At 36.2% G+C, this 16,438-nt stretch overlaps 1 protein-coding gene across 7 annotated transcripts in view; it reads right to left on the reverse strand.

Annotated features, from left to right (window-relative positions):
- Positions 1 to 2,954: 2,954 nt before the first annotated feature.
- The window catches only part of PMS1 (PMS1 homolog 1, mismatch repair system component), a 95,350-nt gene continuing 81,866 nt past the window's right edge, over positions 2,955 to 16,438 (reverse strand). For 6 of the 7 annotated variants that reach the window (XM_019462016.2, XM_019461998.2, XM_019462032.2 and 3 more), the window contains 4 exons: positions 14,861 to 15,343; positions 11,258 to 11,388; positions 6,819 to 6,979; positions 2,955 to 3,183 (listed from right to left, as the gene is read on the reverse strand). In XM_019462016.2, the coding sequence (XP_019317561.1) occupies positions 3,019 to 3,183; positions 6,819 to 6,979; positions 11,258 to 11,388; positions 14,861 to 15,343 (940 nt within the window). In that variant the 3' untranslated portion in view covers positions 2,955 to 3,018. The remainder of the gene's footprint in view (positions 3,184 to 6,818; positions 6,980 to 11,257; positions 11,389 to 14,860; positions 15,344 to 16,438) is intronic. The other variant, XM_019462040.2, reaches the window with a different exon arrangement.

The raw sequence follows: 16,438 nt of genomic DNA on the forward strand, positions 1-16,438 counted from the left end.
GGGGAAGGAAGCCCGGCAGTGCGTTGGGGCGGGGCTTCCGCAGACTCCTAAGATGCCCAGAGAAGGGGCCTCTTCTGGACCAACCGCGATCCCACCCACCAGACTCGCTGAGAAAGCGTTGCAGCCCAAAGGTGATGTAGCATTCCTTACAGCGGCGCCAGGAAATGTTTTGTAGTTTTCATTTTACCCCTTATGTTTTTGTTGTCCCTAATGACTCTTGAGGGCCATTTCTCATGGCAGGATGTGTAATAGTGGTAGGATTAGAGTCTCAATAGTACTTACAATCTTAAATTTGTTGTGAAGATTAAATGAGATCATACAAGGTAAGTGCGTAGTGTATCTAGCAAATAGGTAATAAATACCTGCCGTCATTACTACTAGTCTCATCGGGCATGACCCATAAGTGCAAAGAAAAAGCTTTGTTTTAGAGGCCATTGTAGGACCTTTTGCAACAACTGACTGTTATCAGCTACAAAATGAGTACTAAATTTTGCTTACATACATTTGCTGGTACAAATGTATGATGCAAATTTCATCTTTTATGTCTCTGTAGGCTTCTCTCTTTCTTCAATTTACCCAGTGTTTTAAAAAGGATTACTGGGGCGCCTGGGTGGCGCAGTCGGTTAAGCGTCCGACTTCAGCTCAGGTCACGATCTCGCGGTCCGTGAGTTCGAGCCCCGCGTCGGGCTCTGGGTTGATGGCTCTGGAGCCTGGAGCCTGCTTCCGATTCTGTCTCCCTCTCTCTTTGCCCCTCCCCTGTTCATGCTCTGCCTCTCTCTGTCTCAAAAATAAAACGTTAAAAACAAAAAAAAATTTAAAAAGGATTACTACCGGGGCGCCTGGGTGGCTCAGTCGGTTGAGCGTCGACTTCAGCTCAGGTCATGATCTCACAGTCCGTGAGTTCGAGCCCTGCGTCAGGCTCTGTGCTAACAGCTCAGAGCCTGGAGCCTGTTTCAGATTCTGTGTCTCCCTCTCTCTCTGAACCTCCCCCCGTTCATGCTCTCTGTCTCAAAGATCAATAAAGGTTAAAAAATTAAAAAAAAAAAAAAAGATTACTACCAGAAATGTCTCCTAGAGAGGGGCCCCAAACTTTGAAAGGAGGTAATGGAAAAAATACATACTATTTAGGTTATTGGTAAGAGGACTGTGCTGGCAGGAAAAAAGGACCGTCTACAGGTAGATTTCTAGGGTATCACAATTTGTACCTTTTAACACAAGGGTCTTAAGAATTTAAAACTTCTTGGGGCGCCTGGGTGGCTCAGTCAGTTGAGCAGCTGACTTCGGCTCAGGTCATGATCTCGTGGTCTGTGAGTTCGAGCCCCGCGTCGGGCTCTGTGCTGACAGCTCAGAGCCTGGAGCCTGTTTTGGATTCTGTGTCTCCTTCTCTCTGACCCTCCCCTGTTCATGCTGTGTCTCTTCCTGTCTCAAAAATAAATAAAAGGTTAAAAAATATATATAGAATAAAACATGAGGCAAGGTCTTTGTGATCTTTGCTTAGAAAAATAATTAAAAAAAAAAATTTAAAACTTTTTGGGGCGCCTGGGTGGCTCCATTGGTTAAGCGTCTGACTTCAGCTCAGGTCATGATCTTACGGTTTGTGAGTTGGAGCCCCGCACCTGGCTCTGTGCTGACCGCTCAGAGCCTGGAGCCTGCTTTGTGTCTCCTCTCTCTCTCAAAAAAAAAAAAAAAAAAAATTAAAAAAAAGTTTTTTAGGGGCACCTGGGTGGCTCAGTCGGTTGAGTGTCCGACTTTGGCTCAGGTCATTATCTCATGGTCTGTGAGTTCGAGGCCCACGTTGGGCTCTGTGCCGACAGCTGGGAGCCTGGAGCCTGTTTCGGATTCTGTGTCTCCCTCTCTCGCTGACCCACCCCATTCATGCTCTGTCTCTGTCTAAAAAAAATAAATAAACGTTAAAAAAATTTTTTTAAAAATTAAAAAAAAAAATTTAAACTTGAGATGATATGGAATACGGAGATAATGTATCCAGTATAGAACATTTTACTTTATAAAACGAACTTTTTGCAAATTAAGTGTTTTGGTGCACTGGGGGATCTAGTTTTTGAAAGGACACAAACACAATGAATAACATTAACCTAAATTTTGTTAAATCTCTGGATCTTCCCATGTTCTCTGACAAATGTTGACCCCCAAACCCAATAATTTCCATTTAAGAGACAGCAATTTCTAAACTGTTACCCCAAAATAGAGGTAAATGGCAGGATTTTGAAAGCTAAACTTCTTTTCCTCTAAACTTCATTTTCTCACTTTCTCCCACTCCCTGTCTCCCCATCATACTTTAAACACTGATAACTTGTCAGATATGCCAGCTCTGTCTGTGTCATTTCTCTCTGCATGGGACCGACCCAGTGTAAAAGTCCACTCAGGCTGCCATAACAAAATACCACAGACTGGTGGCTTAAAAGCACAACATTTATTTTCTCACAGTTCTAGAGGCTAGAAGTCCAAGATCAAGGTGTCAGCATGGTTTGTGGTGAGATCTCTATTACTGGATCATGAAGGGCCACCTTCTCACTGTATCTTCACATGGGGGTTGGTAGGAGAAAAGGAGAGGGTGAGCAAAAGCTCTGGTGTCTCTTCTTATAAGGGCACTAATCCTACCATGAGGGCCCTTACTCTTATGACTTCATCTAAACCTAATTACCTCCTAAAAGACCCTATTTCCAAATACCATCACACTAGGGGTTAGGACTTCAACATATAAATTTTAGGGACATGATTTAGTCCACAGCCCTTAGTAAATCAACCACCCAAGAATACTAGGTATTTGGAGTTCGGGGTTTACAACCAATAATTATTATGACAGCTGGTTCTTCAGAATAAAATGAACAGTCAATGTTAGTTTATTTAAGTTTTCCAGTTTTTGAATCCTTTTTCAATATGCAAGTCAGTAAATCCTCACTTATAAAATAACCATTTAATACATAATACAAAGATGGTTTAAAACTGACTCGTTTTATTATCAATTTTAATAGGAACAAATTTCTTAAACATATTTAATTAGGTAGCTTCTGGAATATGGATTAAATGATGAAAAAATGGGCGACCATGAACACACCCTTTAATTTCATTTCCAAATTCGTGCTTCATTCTGTACATAATGTCTTGGATGTCCTCTTTTGACAAGTACATCGGCAACTGTCTAGATAGACGCACTGCTTCTCCCTGTGAAGACAAAGCCATACATTTTACCATGATACACCCTGAAGCAGAAAACCTGTTATTTCTGGCAAGAGAGAAGGCAGAAAATTGATTATATTCTTTTTATTACTCATTTACATATGAAGCACAAATTATGTTAGTCATTATTGTAGGTTCTACACATAGAGAAGAATAAGACAAACAACATCCTTGTTCTTGTGAAATTTATATTCTATTCTAGTGCAGAGAAACAAAACATAAAAAGACAAAATTTCAGTAAGTAATAGTGTGCAAAATTAAACTGGGCAACAAGATAGAGAGTGATTGTGTGGTTAGGGAAAGCTTCTTCAAGGTGACATTTAAGTTTCAATTTAAATAAGAAATAATGCAAAGATCATGGGGTAAGAAAAGCATTTCAGGCAGAAGTAACAGAAAGAACTGAATGGTCACTGTGGGTGTAGCATAGTTACTAAGTAGAAAAGGGAAACAAGAAAGGGAGTTAAGTAGGGGCCAGAACACCCTTTAGGACAGGATGAATGCACAGGGAAATAACCAGGGGGTTTTAAAGCAAGAGCCTAATATTTGCTTCACATTTTAAAACAATCAGTTTTGCTGTTCTGTGAAGTATGGTTTGAGGCAGGTCAAGAAGAGAAGCAGTCTTGCAGGCAATTACTACAGTCCTGGTGAGTCTTTGACAAAGGTGATAGCAGTGGAGATGGAAGGAGGTTTAAAGACTCCTGACACGAGCAGGAGGTAGAGTCAAGACTTGCTGGTGGACTAGTTATGATGGATATAGACCCAAGGATAATGTTTGCATTTTCAGTATGGTGATGCTGTTTTCTGAGATAGGTAAAACTGAGCGTTTAGGGGTAAATAGTATTAGCAAAGCTAGCTTCTTTTAAGATTTATTTAAAAAAAATTCTTGTACTTCAAAGAACTTGAGCCTAAGGGTACCTGGGTAGCTCAGTTGATTAAGCGTCCAACTTCAGCTCAGGTCATGATCTTAAGGCTCATGGGTTTGAGCCCTGAGTCTGGCTGGCAGTTTGGAGCGTGGAGCCTGCTTTGGATTCTGTGTCTCCCTCTTCTCTCTGCCCCTCCTCATCTCACACTCTTTCTCTCTCTCTCAAAAATAAACATTAAAATTTTTTTTTCAAAGAAGGTGAGCCTAATATTATTCTCTGCAACCACACACCCTCTTCCCTTTATCTTTCCAACCATCCTATTCCTTTCTAACTAAACCTATTCTTTTCTTTAATTTGACCTGTAATCTCCTCAATCCCTCCTTAATTTTCTGCCTCACCAGCACCTTTCTTATCTTTCCCTACTTAAGGTCCTGAATAGTTAGTGAGACATTAAGGATATTATCTCCAGCTTCCTGCATTCATTTTTGATTCCTACTAGAACCTAATTCATCTTTAGGTTCCTCTAGGAACCATATTTATTCCTCTAGGACATAACACAGTTTCTTGTATATACACTATGGGTTCAAATTTGCTCACTCACCCCCTTGTTCTACATATTCATCTTGCTAATTGCTACAGCTGGATAAATTGTACCAAGCACTGTTAGAAAATTTCCAAATTGTCCTGGCTGGATCCAATACCAGTGTTAACTCTTATGAGTCCTCAATGCCATTTGGACATCTTATTCTTCTCTAATCAACCTTCTCTTACAGTACCTACAACTCTTATTTTCAGATATTCTCTACTACAATCAAATCCCCAATGCCTCCCCAGCCTCTTCACTCTCAGCAGATAACTTTTCCTACTCCTTTCCCACATGGATCACATACATCACTTCTCTCAAGTTTACCTCAAAATATTTTTACTTTTATTTTCCCTCTCTTCTGCTCTTAAGAGAACAGTTTCTCCTTTCTAAAGCTTATATCTTTTATCCCATCTTCCTTCCTGCCTCTTTTGGAACATCCGCTCTCTAATCTTTTATGTCAGTCTTTCCCATCAACAACACAGAAACACAGACAAGCTAATCTCTCTTTTTTTAACACCATGTGACTTGCAGCCTACACTTTTTCACCACTGCTCCACTGTTCGGCCATTGGCAAGTCTTCTCCTGACTATTTTTCTATTATTACTGCTATCTAGCAGCCATACCTGATGGTCTTCTAGCAACTATTACCCTATAGAGAATATGATACTAATTACTCATTTTTAAATTTCTTTCGTTCCTTAACTTTTATATGTACCTCTGTTTGGTTTTTCTTTTATTCTCCTATCTTTTATTTCTGATTCATCTTATTCAGCTTGACCTTAAATGTTAATATGCCTGTAGATCTTATGGAAGTTCTTTTTTTCCCAGGCTCTCTTCCTTAACAATCAATCCACAATTGCCTCAATGTAATGAGAAGTATAATATTAGTAAAAATATTTATATCTAAATATCCAACCATTTTTGTTATTTTTGAAATCGTATTTCTTTCCACATGGTTCTTCAATACCCAAAACATGCCCCTCAACTCCTTCAACCTTCGTTTAAGTTTATACTACCTCTTTCGTAAGAAAAGATTCCTTTGAAGCCATTAGAAACTATCCGTGTTATGGGGCGCCTGGGTGGCGCAGTCGGTTGAGCGTCCGACTTCAGCCAGGTCACGATCTCGCGGTCTGTGAGTTCGAGCCCCGCGTCGGGCTCTGGGTTGATGGTTCAGAGCCTGGAGCCTGCTTCCAATTCTGTGTCTCCCTCTCTCTCTGCCCCTCCCCCGTTCATGCTCTGTCTCTCTCTGTCCCAAAAATAAATAAAAAAAAAAAAAAAAAAAAAAAAAAAAAGAAACTATCCGTGTTAAATTGCTCCCACAATAGGCTAGGAAGTTCCACAAGGCAAAGCTCTTGAAGGACTCACTGAATACTATTGAATAAAATCTTCAGAAAGGGTAAAAAGTGGACTTTCCAAAAGTCTGACCCTCAGAATGCAATGGGCACACACCATGGTAAAAGTCTAACCAAAAATGGCCCATTTTTTTTAAAAGGGAGAAAACAGATTTTATTTACATTCAGGTTTGTTTTTAAAATACCAAACTTAAGGGATAGAACTTCAAACACAGACAATCACTATTGTTTTCCCACTACTATCATATACTTGAACATTTAAAACCTTATAAGCTTCTTCCATCCTCTATTACTTTAGAATTCATTTTTTAACCCACTGTTTTATTTCTTATTTGTGGTAAATATTCCTAAAAAACTAAAATTTCCATTTATTCAATAATCTACATCTTTCACTTACTCTCCCTTTTTGCTTTTGAAGAGATCAGGGCTTAAAATCCTTTATAGACAGGTATTTGGTGTAAAAGTGGAGAAATTTTGAATCCTTTCTTAAAAATCAGAAAAACTACTCCAAACAAAAAACAAAAACAAACAAACAAAAAACCTCAGAAAAACCATCACTATAAAGGGTGTCATTCATAGGGCTCTTCCTCAATATGTACTCAGGAAATAATGTTATGGTAAGGATCCATGATAGAGTTTACTACAACCAGTTTATGATGTCAAACTTTTAATGAAGTTTTCTTTTTTTGGTAGTATTTCTTCTTGCAAACATATAATAAACCTAATAGAAACTTTACTATTTTGAATGTTTACTATTTTATTGATAAACAGTTAAGTATCTTAAAACCTAAACAACCTACATAATCTAATAATGCATACCTCCAAATAACTTATCACTTTACGAGGTCTACATTCATAAACTTCCTTTGCATTTTTGTTTAATATGGCATTAAGAATTTCTTTTAAGTCCATCACTCCATAGAATGGGAGACAATTAGCCATTTCTTCTATTTCCAAGTAGTCTTCAGCAATGGAAACACCTAAAAGAAAAATAAATAAAACCACATGTAGATATAGTTAGTTTTGTTTGAATTATATTCCAGAAAATGCCTATTAAAAACAAAATCACTGTGAAAACATTTAGTGAAACCTTCCTTAGAATTTAATATAGTCAGGACAAAGTTTTGTTCCTTAGTTGGAGAACAAATGATAATTTCCCATAGGATTTCACATTAAGTCATAAGTGCTCATAGACACCACATGTGCTTTGTATCTCTGTTATTGCACTTCTGTTCTCTCCATTTGTGTAGAACACTTCCTACTTTGGAGAGAAAATGGAGTCCCATGATATTTATTAAAATAAAATTGATTTAAGTGTTTTAACAACTGTTGCTGTTCAAATTCTATTCTATTAGGTTAATATCTAGCTTAAAGGCCTGAATTATCTCTGTGACTATTTTAACTTAATTATAAAAATATTCATAGTAATTTATTTTTTCCAACTTTATTGAGATATAATTGATAAACACTCTACAAATTTATGGTTTACAAAGTATTGACTTGATACACTTATATATTACAAATGATTACCACTATACTAACTTATTAATATATCACTAACTTGAGAAAATGAAATACTAATGTTTTAAATGTTTTAAAATATTTTAGTGAAACAATATTTAAAGCTGACATTATTTATTAAACTACTTTAATTTAGTGATTAAAATAAAACTAAAAACTAGATTGGATATATAATGGGGTAAAATACCCATAACAATATAAATTCCAAAGGATCAAATTTGGCTTTAGAATGCATTTTAAAATGCTGCAAAATAGCAGAGATTGTCTTCTTTGGCTCTGTGTAACACTGTTAATATTGAATTTCATACCATGGTTAGCTAGAAGTAAAGAAAATGAGACAGTCCAATGTTGGATAAGTGGTAGCTATCAATAGATGAAAAAAAAAAGGAGTGATGTAACTTGAAGAGTTTCAGATCCTGAGATGTCAGTGATCCTATACCCAATCTGTTTCCAATTACAGATCAGTTCCTTGACCTGGATAAGATGCAGTGGTGGTATAATAGAGGAGGCATCCTATGTTCCTCCTTGGAAACAACTATAGAGTAACAGAAGAATATCTATAATTAAACATTAAGGGATAAAACACAAGAGTTGAATGAAGGGAAGTAAAAGGGGAATTTAAATGGGACTTGATACAGGGTTTAGGTAGGCAAAGAGGAAGAAGCAGAATATTCTAGTTCACATATTTTTACACATATATACAGATAAGTAAATTACAAAAACATCAGCTAAGAGACTTCACTATGCTGATTCTGTACTTTTTATGCTATGATTAGACTGAAAAGTCTAATACTTACTACATTTGCCCTGGAAAATAATACACATTTCACACAATTACTTGTGGATGTGAATAAAGTATTTGGCAACAGATGAGGAAATTAAGCAATATTTTAATTTCTAGATTTGAAACATTCAGATATAGGAAACTTAGCCCATCTTGGGACTCAAACCCACGAGTTGTGAGATCATAACCTGAGCTGAAATCAAGAGTCAGATGGATGCTTAACCGACTGAGCCACCCAGGTGCCCCGACGTTTCCACCTCCTAAAATAAGGAATTCTTGTTGATGTAAAACAAAACGCTATTCCCATTAACAAGCAAAATTCTTAGGATCACATTCAGAACCTTCCCTCAAAGCCAGATGTATTATTCTTCCTCTTTTTTAAATGTCTTTATTCAACAATGTTTTCTGACAACTGGCAAACTGTTTATCCAAAGTTAGTCTAAGACAACAAACTCTAAAAAAAAAGTGGTCTTTAGGAAAACATGACATAAAAATTAATGAAGGGAAAAAAAGGGCTTAAAAAAGAAAAGAACATGAGAGTTTTTAATCTGATGTGTTTGTTATTGGTAAGATAAATAATGCTGATGACAATCTAAGTAAAGTTAATTCTAATCAAATCAAGTCAGTTTGCAGATAAGTCTTATTCATTTTTATCTCTGGTGCCATGCAAGGTACCTGGTATTCCAAAGGCCTTAAAAAACACTTCCACAAAGCTAAGAGCTGAAAGCATCTGTCAGATAGAAACTTACTGGGTAACTCAAAAATAAAAAAATAAAAAGTTAGCTATCCTAACTTAAAAAAAAATTGCTGTGAACCTGCGGAATTCTGTGGTTCAAGTTGTGCAGATTGCTGTGTTAATCCTCAAATCAGTTTTATAGGTGTGCAAGATGGCTTGGTGTTTGGTGTTGATTTGGCTGCATTCAGGGATGAGAAATGCAAAAAAAAAAAAAAAAAAAATTGCTGTGATAACATCTTTCATGAAAAAAAAAAAAAAATGGCACCTGCCAGCAATACCACATTGTTAATCAGAAAAATAGATTAAGAAAAAAATATTTAACTACATATATACATACACACACCCCTAGCTTCACACTTCAAATAAATTAAAAAGATGTTAGGGGTCCCAAGGAAGAAAGATTTCTATGACTAAAAGAAATGAGGACAAGTCCTTTCAGAAAGGGGTACTGGAAGATGGGAAGAAAAGAGAATATTCAAACACCTGCCACTGTCAAATACTATGCGTATTGATTTCTGTAAGTACCTAGTTAAGTGCTAACTACTTTATAAAGTAAATATCTCCACTTTATTTATTTATTTTTTTAACATTTTTATTCATTCTTGAGACAGAGAGAGACAGAGCATGAACGGGGGAGGGGCAGAGAGAGAGGGAGACACAGAATCGGAAGCAGGCTCCAGGCTCTGAGCCATCAGCCCAGGGCCGGACACGGGGCTTGAACTCGCGGACCGCGAGATTGTGACCTGAGCTGAAGTCGGATGCTTAACCGACTGAGCCACCCAGGCGCCCCAATATCTCCACTTTAAAAGAAGCAATATAATAAATTAGTTAAAAGGTAGCCTATAAAGATGCTTGGGTTTAAATCCTTGTTCTACCACTAACTGTGTATCCTTAAGCAAACTTCGTTGTGCCTTGATTTTTCCATCTATAAAATGGAGACAGCAATAGAACATACTTCATAGGGCTATTAGGAAGATTAAATTAATACATTTATATTTAGAATCGTGCCCTGTACATTATAATTATTCAATAATTATTAGTTGTTATAATGAGAAAATATTGAGGCCAAATGACTTTCCCAAGAAAACCCTTTAAATGGCAGAGTTGAGATTTGGACTAGCTTTTCACTCCAAATCTAAATATCCAGACTGAGGTAGAAGGTAAGAAATTTCACGGTAGGTGTTCCTAAAACTGCAAAAGTCAATGAAGTTAAAGTTTGTTGCACCAAAACATTTTCTGTATATATCTAATTTCATAGTTTTGTACATTGTTTTTACTTATTTTCTTTTTATGTCACAGTAAAACATTCCTGTAAAAATTTTCAACACTGTTTTGGTTGAACTTTATTTTTCTACACCTTGGTCATGACAGCTTTAGGGACAAACAGGAGAGGGGACAGTGGGATGACTCTACGCAGCACCTCTGATACCAGATGAAGGGAAAGTAGTAGGACAAGACCAACATAGGAAGTTAGGGCAGAAAAGAGTTAAATATGGAAGCTATGAAAGAAGAGAGAAAGGGCCAACCAGGAAAACTGAAGTCTCCTAGCCAGAAGGATTTACTTTTCTCTCCACCCAGTGAATTGCCATACAAAGTAAATAGTTTTATCACAGTCTTTTTAGCAAAGCAATGGAATCAAATCACTCACTCTCCAAATAGTAAGATTGCTGATGTTACAAACCCAACTGGCAAAACAAGTAAAAATCCTTTTAAAAAGGTAAGAGAGGTCCACTTTTGTTAGACCTTTCCAATATACTATGTATATCTTTCCCATCTAAAGGAGTATTAAATAATTTAAACAAAGTAGGCAGTTTGCATTTTGTGACAAAAGAGGTCAAACATTACACTTTTGTAAGGTCCACTTTTGTTAGACCTTTCCAATATACTATGTATATCTTTCCCATCTAAAGGAGTGTTAAATAATTTAAACAAAGTAGGCAGTTTGCATTTTGTGACAAAAGAGGTCAAACATTACAATGAAACTACTCGATTAGTTATGAAAACACAAATGCCAGGTAATATACTGAAAGAGATGCCAAGGGTGCTTGTTTCCAACAGAAGTGACCTTTTTGAAATATGACTTTTTACATACATAGCTGATGCTGTACTTTTCATGAAATAAAAATATACCATGATATGTACATTATGAAACTCAAATGTAACTTCTGGAACAAGACTTATTTCCAAGTCAGGAAATATTAACTCACATTATCATACCTGGTATTAATTTTATCTTGAAACCATTTGCTGTAAGACGAGGATCAGACAGGTAAGTTGATCCACTGTGTCTCTGATCATCTGTGGTCATTTTACATAAAATCTCTAAGTAATGAGATCCATTAAAAAGACTGAAAAAGAAATTAATGGTCTTTTAACTTATTAAATATGTAAAATTAAATAAGAGGATTTATGGGAAAAAGTTAACCCAAGGGCCCTCTAAAAATCATCAGTAACCAAAATACAAAGATATAACTAACCCCTAACCCTGTAAGAAACTTTATTTTTTTACATTTCTGTATCTTTAGAAGACCTACTGTATACAGTGAACAGAAAGGAGGAAGACTAGTCATAAAAGACAGTTTCTATCTTTCAGAACATGACAAACTAAATGTGAAATCAAAAACTGTGCTCTCTCAAATCATATAATTGAAAACTTTATAAATAATGCCATAGCTATATTATTGTATCATAAGGTTGTTGTGAAAATCAAAGGGTTTAGTAAAGCTCTTGTAAGTCCTCAACAAACATTAGCCATTGTTATTGCTATTATTGAGCTCTTATATTTTATTTATAGAAATCTAAATTACTCCATTCCTGCATTACAACCATAGTGAGAGGGGTGCCTGGGTGGCTCAGTCGGTTGAGCAGCTGACTTCGGCTCAGGTCATGATCTCACAGCTCCTGGGTCTGAGCCCCGTGTTAGGCTCTGTGCTGACAGCTCAGAGCCTGGAGCCTGCTTTGGATTCTGTGTCTCCCTCTCTCTCTGCCCCTCCCCTGCTCGAGCTCTGGCTCTCTCTCTCTCGCTCTCAAAAAATAAACATAAAAAAAAAAAAAAAAAAAAAAGAACCATAGTGAGAAAACTAAGCCCAGCCCATAACTACCCTGTCTTTGACACAGTTATGAAAAACCTACATTCATTGTGGTGGGGATGTCACATTTGATAAGAAGGGTGAAAACAATTTTGAATTCAGCTTTGTTGCAGTTCATGTTCAAATAAGAAAGATTTTTTTTCAGGGTAGTATGGGCCTCCAAAAATAATTTTTAATGTATTTGGTTTTGAAAAACAGAATGTAACAGGAAAATATTTTTTAAAACATATAATTTGTACAAGCACACAAAATGAATTTTGAACTTTAAATGAAAGTTCACAAATACCATTTAGAAAAGCAATCAAGGGGCGCCTGGGTGGCGCAGTCGGTTAAGCGTCCGACTTCAGCCAGGTCACGATCTCGCGGTCCGTGAGTTCGAGCCCCGCGTCAGGCTCTGGGCTGATGGCTCGGAGCCTGGAGCCTGTTTCCGATTCTGTGTCTCCCTCTCTCTCTGCCCCTCCCCCGTTCATGCTCTGTCTCTCTCTGTCCCAAAAATAAATAAAAAATGTTGAAAAAAAGAAAAAAAAAAAAGAAAAGCAATCAAGTTTAAAATTTCAGATACACTCTAGCTCTTTTTAAGGGGAGAAAAGAGAAAGTACGATCAGATTTCTGAACTGTTTAATATACCCCAAATCTGTATTAATTCTTTTTCTAATTCTTCAACAGTTTCCTAAGCCAATCTTAAAAGAATACTACAAAAGGATTCTACTACGAAAGAATACTATGCTGGATTTTAGTGAATGTGATTACCATTGCCTTAATTAAAAAGGTAGCCTTGGGACAAATGTTTTCCTGTGTCCTGGCCCTATTTTTTATTCTGGTGGCAGGGTTTTTAACACAAGCGTTTTAATATATTGTATAAAAGATTTTGTTGTAATTTATTCTTGGGAGTTCTGAAACAATTACCTAGTGATGTGTCCTAGAGAACAAATCCTCAATATCTTTCTAATTTCAGGTTTTTAATCTCCTTTATCATACATAAGATTCTCTCCTGTGTCAGACTAAAAAAGAAGTATTAAATATAAAAAAGGCAAATGTTAATAGTTATTAGTCTCTTTTACAGAAAATACTTTGCTCATGTAGGATAAAAGGGAAATACCCCATTTTGCAAAGTATAATAAAATCAGTTCAGGAAACAATCATCAATGGATGAATCCATTAAATGGAAAGGTTGATAGGGAATTTTAAGGTATAAGAGTAGGCTGTCAATGGCTGAACCCAGTGATAAGTGCCTTTTGATGTGATGAAATACAAAGAACATAGCACAACCTATTGAACTGTGATACTAAAAAGGATAATTTAAATCTATTCAATCCTCTCGAGCTGTCTTCTGTTTAAATATGGGAGAGGGAGAAACAAGTTAAACACCACCTTAAGAAGCAAAGGGTCAAACTGAGATAACAGGATATTCTAATGAACAAATGACTGTTATCAACAATAAGTTAATGGTGTGATATTTAGAAGAGATTTAAGAGACATAACAAAATGTGATGGCTGGACCTTGTTTAGATAAAAATTAAACTTGATAAATTAAAAACTATAAAAAAGAGGGGTGTTTGGGTGGCTCAGTCAGTTGGGTGTCTGACTTTGGCTCAGGGCACGATCTTGCAGTTAGTGAGTTGGAGCCCTGTGTTGGGCTCTATGCTTGGAGCCTGGAGCCTGCTTCAGATTCTGTTTCCTTCTCTCTCTGCCCCTCCCCCACTCACACTGTCTTTCTCTCTCAAAATAAATAAGCATTAAAAAAAATTAAAAAAAAAAAAAACTATAAAAAAAGACATTTTGAGACCATGAAGAACACTTTCAAGGAATTAATATTGTGAAAGATAGGAACTGTAGTTAGGTAAGTCATTTTTATATTTTTTTGGCTTTGTCTGTAAGACATTAACACGGAACAATGGTCCAGTTCAATTACCTGGGCTCAAAGAGACAGAGTTTGGAAACATATTCTCTGACTGGGCAGCCATGCATACAGCTAAGAAGGGGAAGGAGAAAGTGTAAGTAGAGAAGGGAGACTGGATCCTGAACAGGGGTATTGGTCTCCTCTCGATGCTGGATACCTGTTATGTACTGTTTTGAGCAGTACATAACAAAGCATGACCATTCCAGCCAGTTATCATGTCTTTGCAGAGGCCAAAGAAAGCAGCTGATCATCCCTTGTCTCTTTCCAAAGCCCTTTAGGTAAGTCATTTTTAAGAGAAAGATACTGAAAGATGTTTGGGTGGGAACTGTCTAAAAAATACTTAGGAAAGAAAATATGTATGTACACACACACACAACATACATACATATACACACAGCATACATATATATTTGAAAGGATAAGTAGACAAATATGGGAAAATCTTGATAATTGTTCATCAAGGCATTCATTGTATAATTCAATTTTGGTATATGTTTAAAATGTTAGAAGAGTGTACAATGAAAGAGAGTCATGGCAACCTAACTTCAAAATTACCCTTAGGAAAGTCATTGTGTACAGAAGAATTGAGGTTATTTATTAATTGCAGAAGTAAACTATCTAGCATACTCTAAAATTAGTAATTTAAAAACAATTCCATTAAAGATTAGAAAATCAAATTTTAAAAAGATTTCTTTAAATAAATCTTTTCCCTACTAGGAAACTTTTCCCTACTAGAAACACTTCCAACTTGGTACTTTCAATTTCTAATCTAGTATGGATTGATAAATGTTTTGAGAGTTAAAAAAAAAGAATTATATTATTTCACCATACCTCTCTGTTAATATAATGGGCTTTTCCAGTGGCTCTGCAGGAAGTTTATGATTCTCAATAAGTCTTTTAAATAGGAGGGCTTCTTCTACTCTGTAAGGATTTAATAACATTACCTCTGTTTTGGATGTAATTAGCCACCCATCAGGAAACTTGAGATTGTGGATCAAGCAAAATTCGTCCTTCTCTTCTAAGTCAAATTTATGTTTCTCAAAATTTTTTTTTAAGTTTTCCATAGAAAAGGGGATCTGAACTATTTTAACATTTTGGTTCTTTCTTTTTTCAATTTGGCACTGAAAAAGGTCTTCAAGTTTTGGCTGATTCGATAATGAAGTTTTCAATTTGTGCTTCTGTGCCAAATGCCATGCACTGGTGGGCTTTATCTTTTTTCTGCCATCTTTTAATGATATTTGTGACTCTTGTTCAATGGCTCTCTTGATTTGCTTATTGTATCGTTCCAAATCTTTAGTAGCCTTCTCTTCATATCTATGAATAAAGATAAAATATAACTAATGAGGCCATAATCAGGAATATATTAATCATCTGAAGTAAATTTTATAAAAAGTAAAGATCTGGTATTCTAAATCTGATAATGATGAAAGAACTTCTATTGGACTAACCCTCCCATACATAACTATGATAAACTCTGCACAAAATACAGAAAACAACTATTTAAAATAGGCATGAAGAGCAACCAAAAACAGGCAGATATTGGAATAAATTTGACATTTGAAAAAAGAGATCCAGGGGTGCCTGGGTGGCTCAATTGGTCAAGTGTCCAACTTTGACTCAGGTCATGATCTCATGGTTTGGGGTTTGAGCCTCATGTTGGGCTCTGCAAGTGGGGAGCCTGCTTGGGATTCTCTCTCTCTGCCCCTCCCCAGCTTATGCTTTCTCTATTTCCCAAAATAAAGTTAAAAAAAAAAAAGATATCCATATTTATACAGATGTTACACAGAAGACAGCCCCCAGCATTAAGGGGAAGTGGCAAAAACTCAAGAAATAAGCTGCACTTTAAAAAAATTTTTTATGATTTTTATTATTTATTTTTATATCACATAATATTATAAGTTGCACTCTTATTAGCTTGAATCACCAGAACAGAGTTCCTTGCTTCCAAAACAAATGGAAATTGAAGGAGAAAATCCCGTTTGTGGCAACCCAGAGGAAAACAACTGCTAGAATGTTAAATGAGCTAAAAAGAGATTTTAGATTTTACTCCAGGGTAAATGGAGTTTCGAGTTTGAATTCTACATAATTAGATAGCTTAGTAAACACTTTGGATTTTAAATTAAAACTGGAGTAGGGCCAGGGTAAGGAAAAAATTATGTCTTAGAACTAAGGAAGCTAGGATTTGCCCTAGGATTAAGGGGGAAATTTAAACACTCTAAGGATATATAAAACAGCCTCCACAAGCTCAACATGATCTGTCAGTAATTTAAATGCTTGGTAGAAAAAAACATGAATACGTTTCAGAAGAAGATAACAAAACCTACAGTTTCTTCAACAGATCACCCACAACATCCATTATATAATCAAAAGTTACCATTCAAGCAATAAGATGAGAAAATGAGAGTCACA

Source organism: Panthera pardus, unplaced genomic scaffold, assembly GCF_024362965.1.
Source record: "Panthera pardus isolate Hobbes unplaced genomic scaffold, ASM2436296v1 HiC_scaffold_10, whole genome shotgun sequence".
Classification (NCBI taxonomy): Eukaryota; Metazoa; Chordata; class Mammalia; order Carnivora; family Felidae; genus Panthera; species Panthera pardus.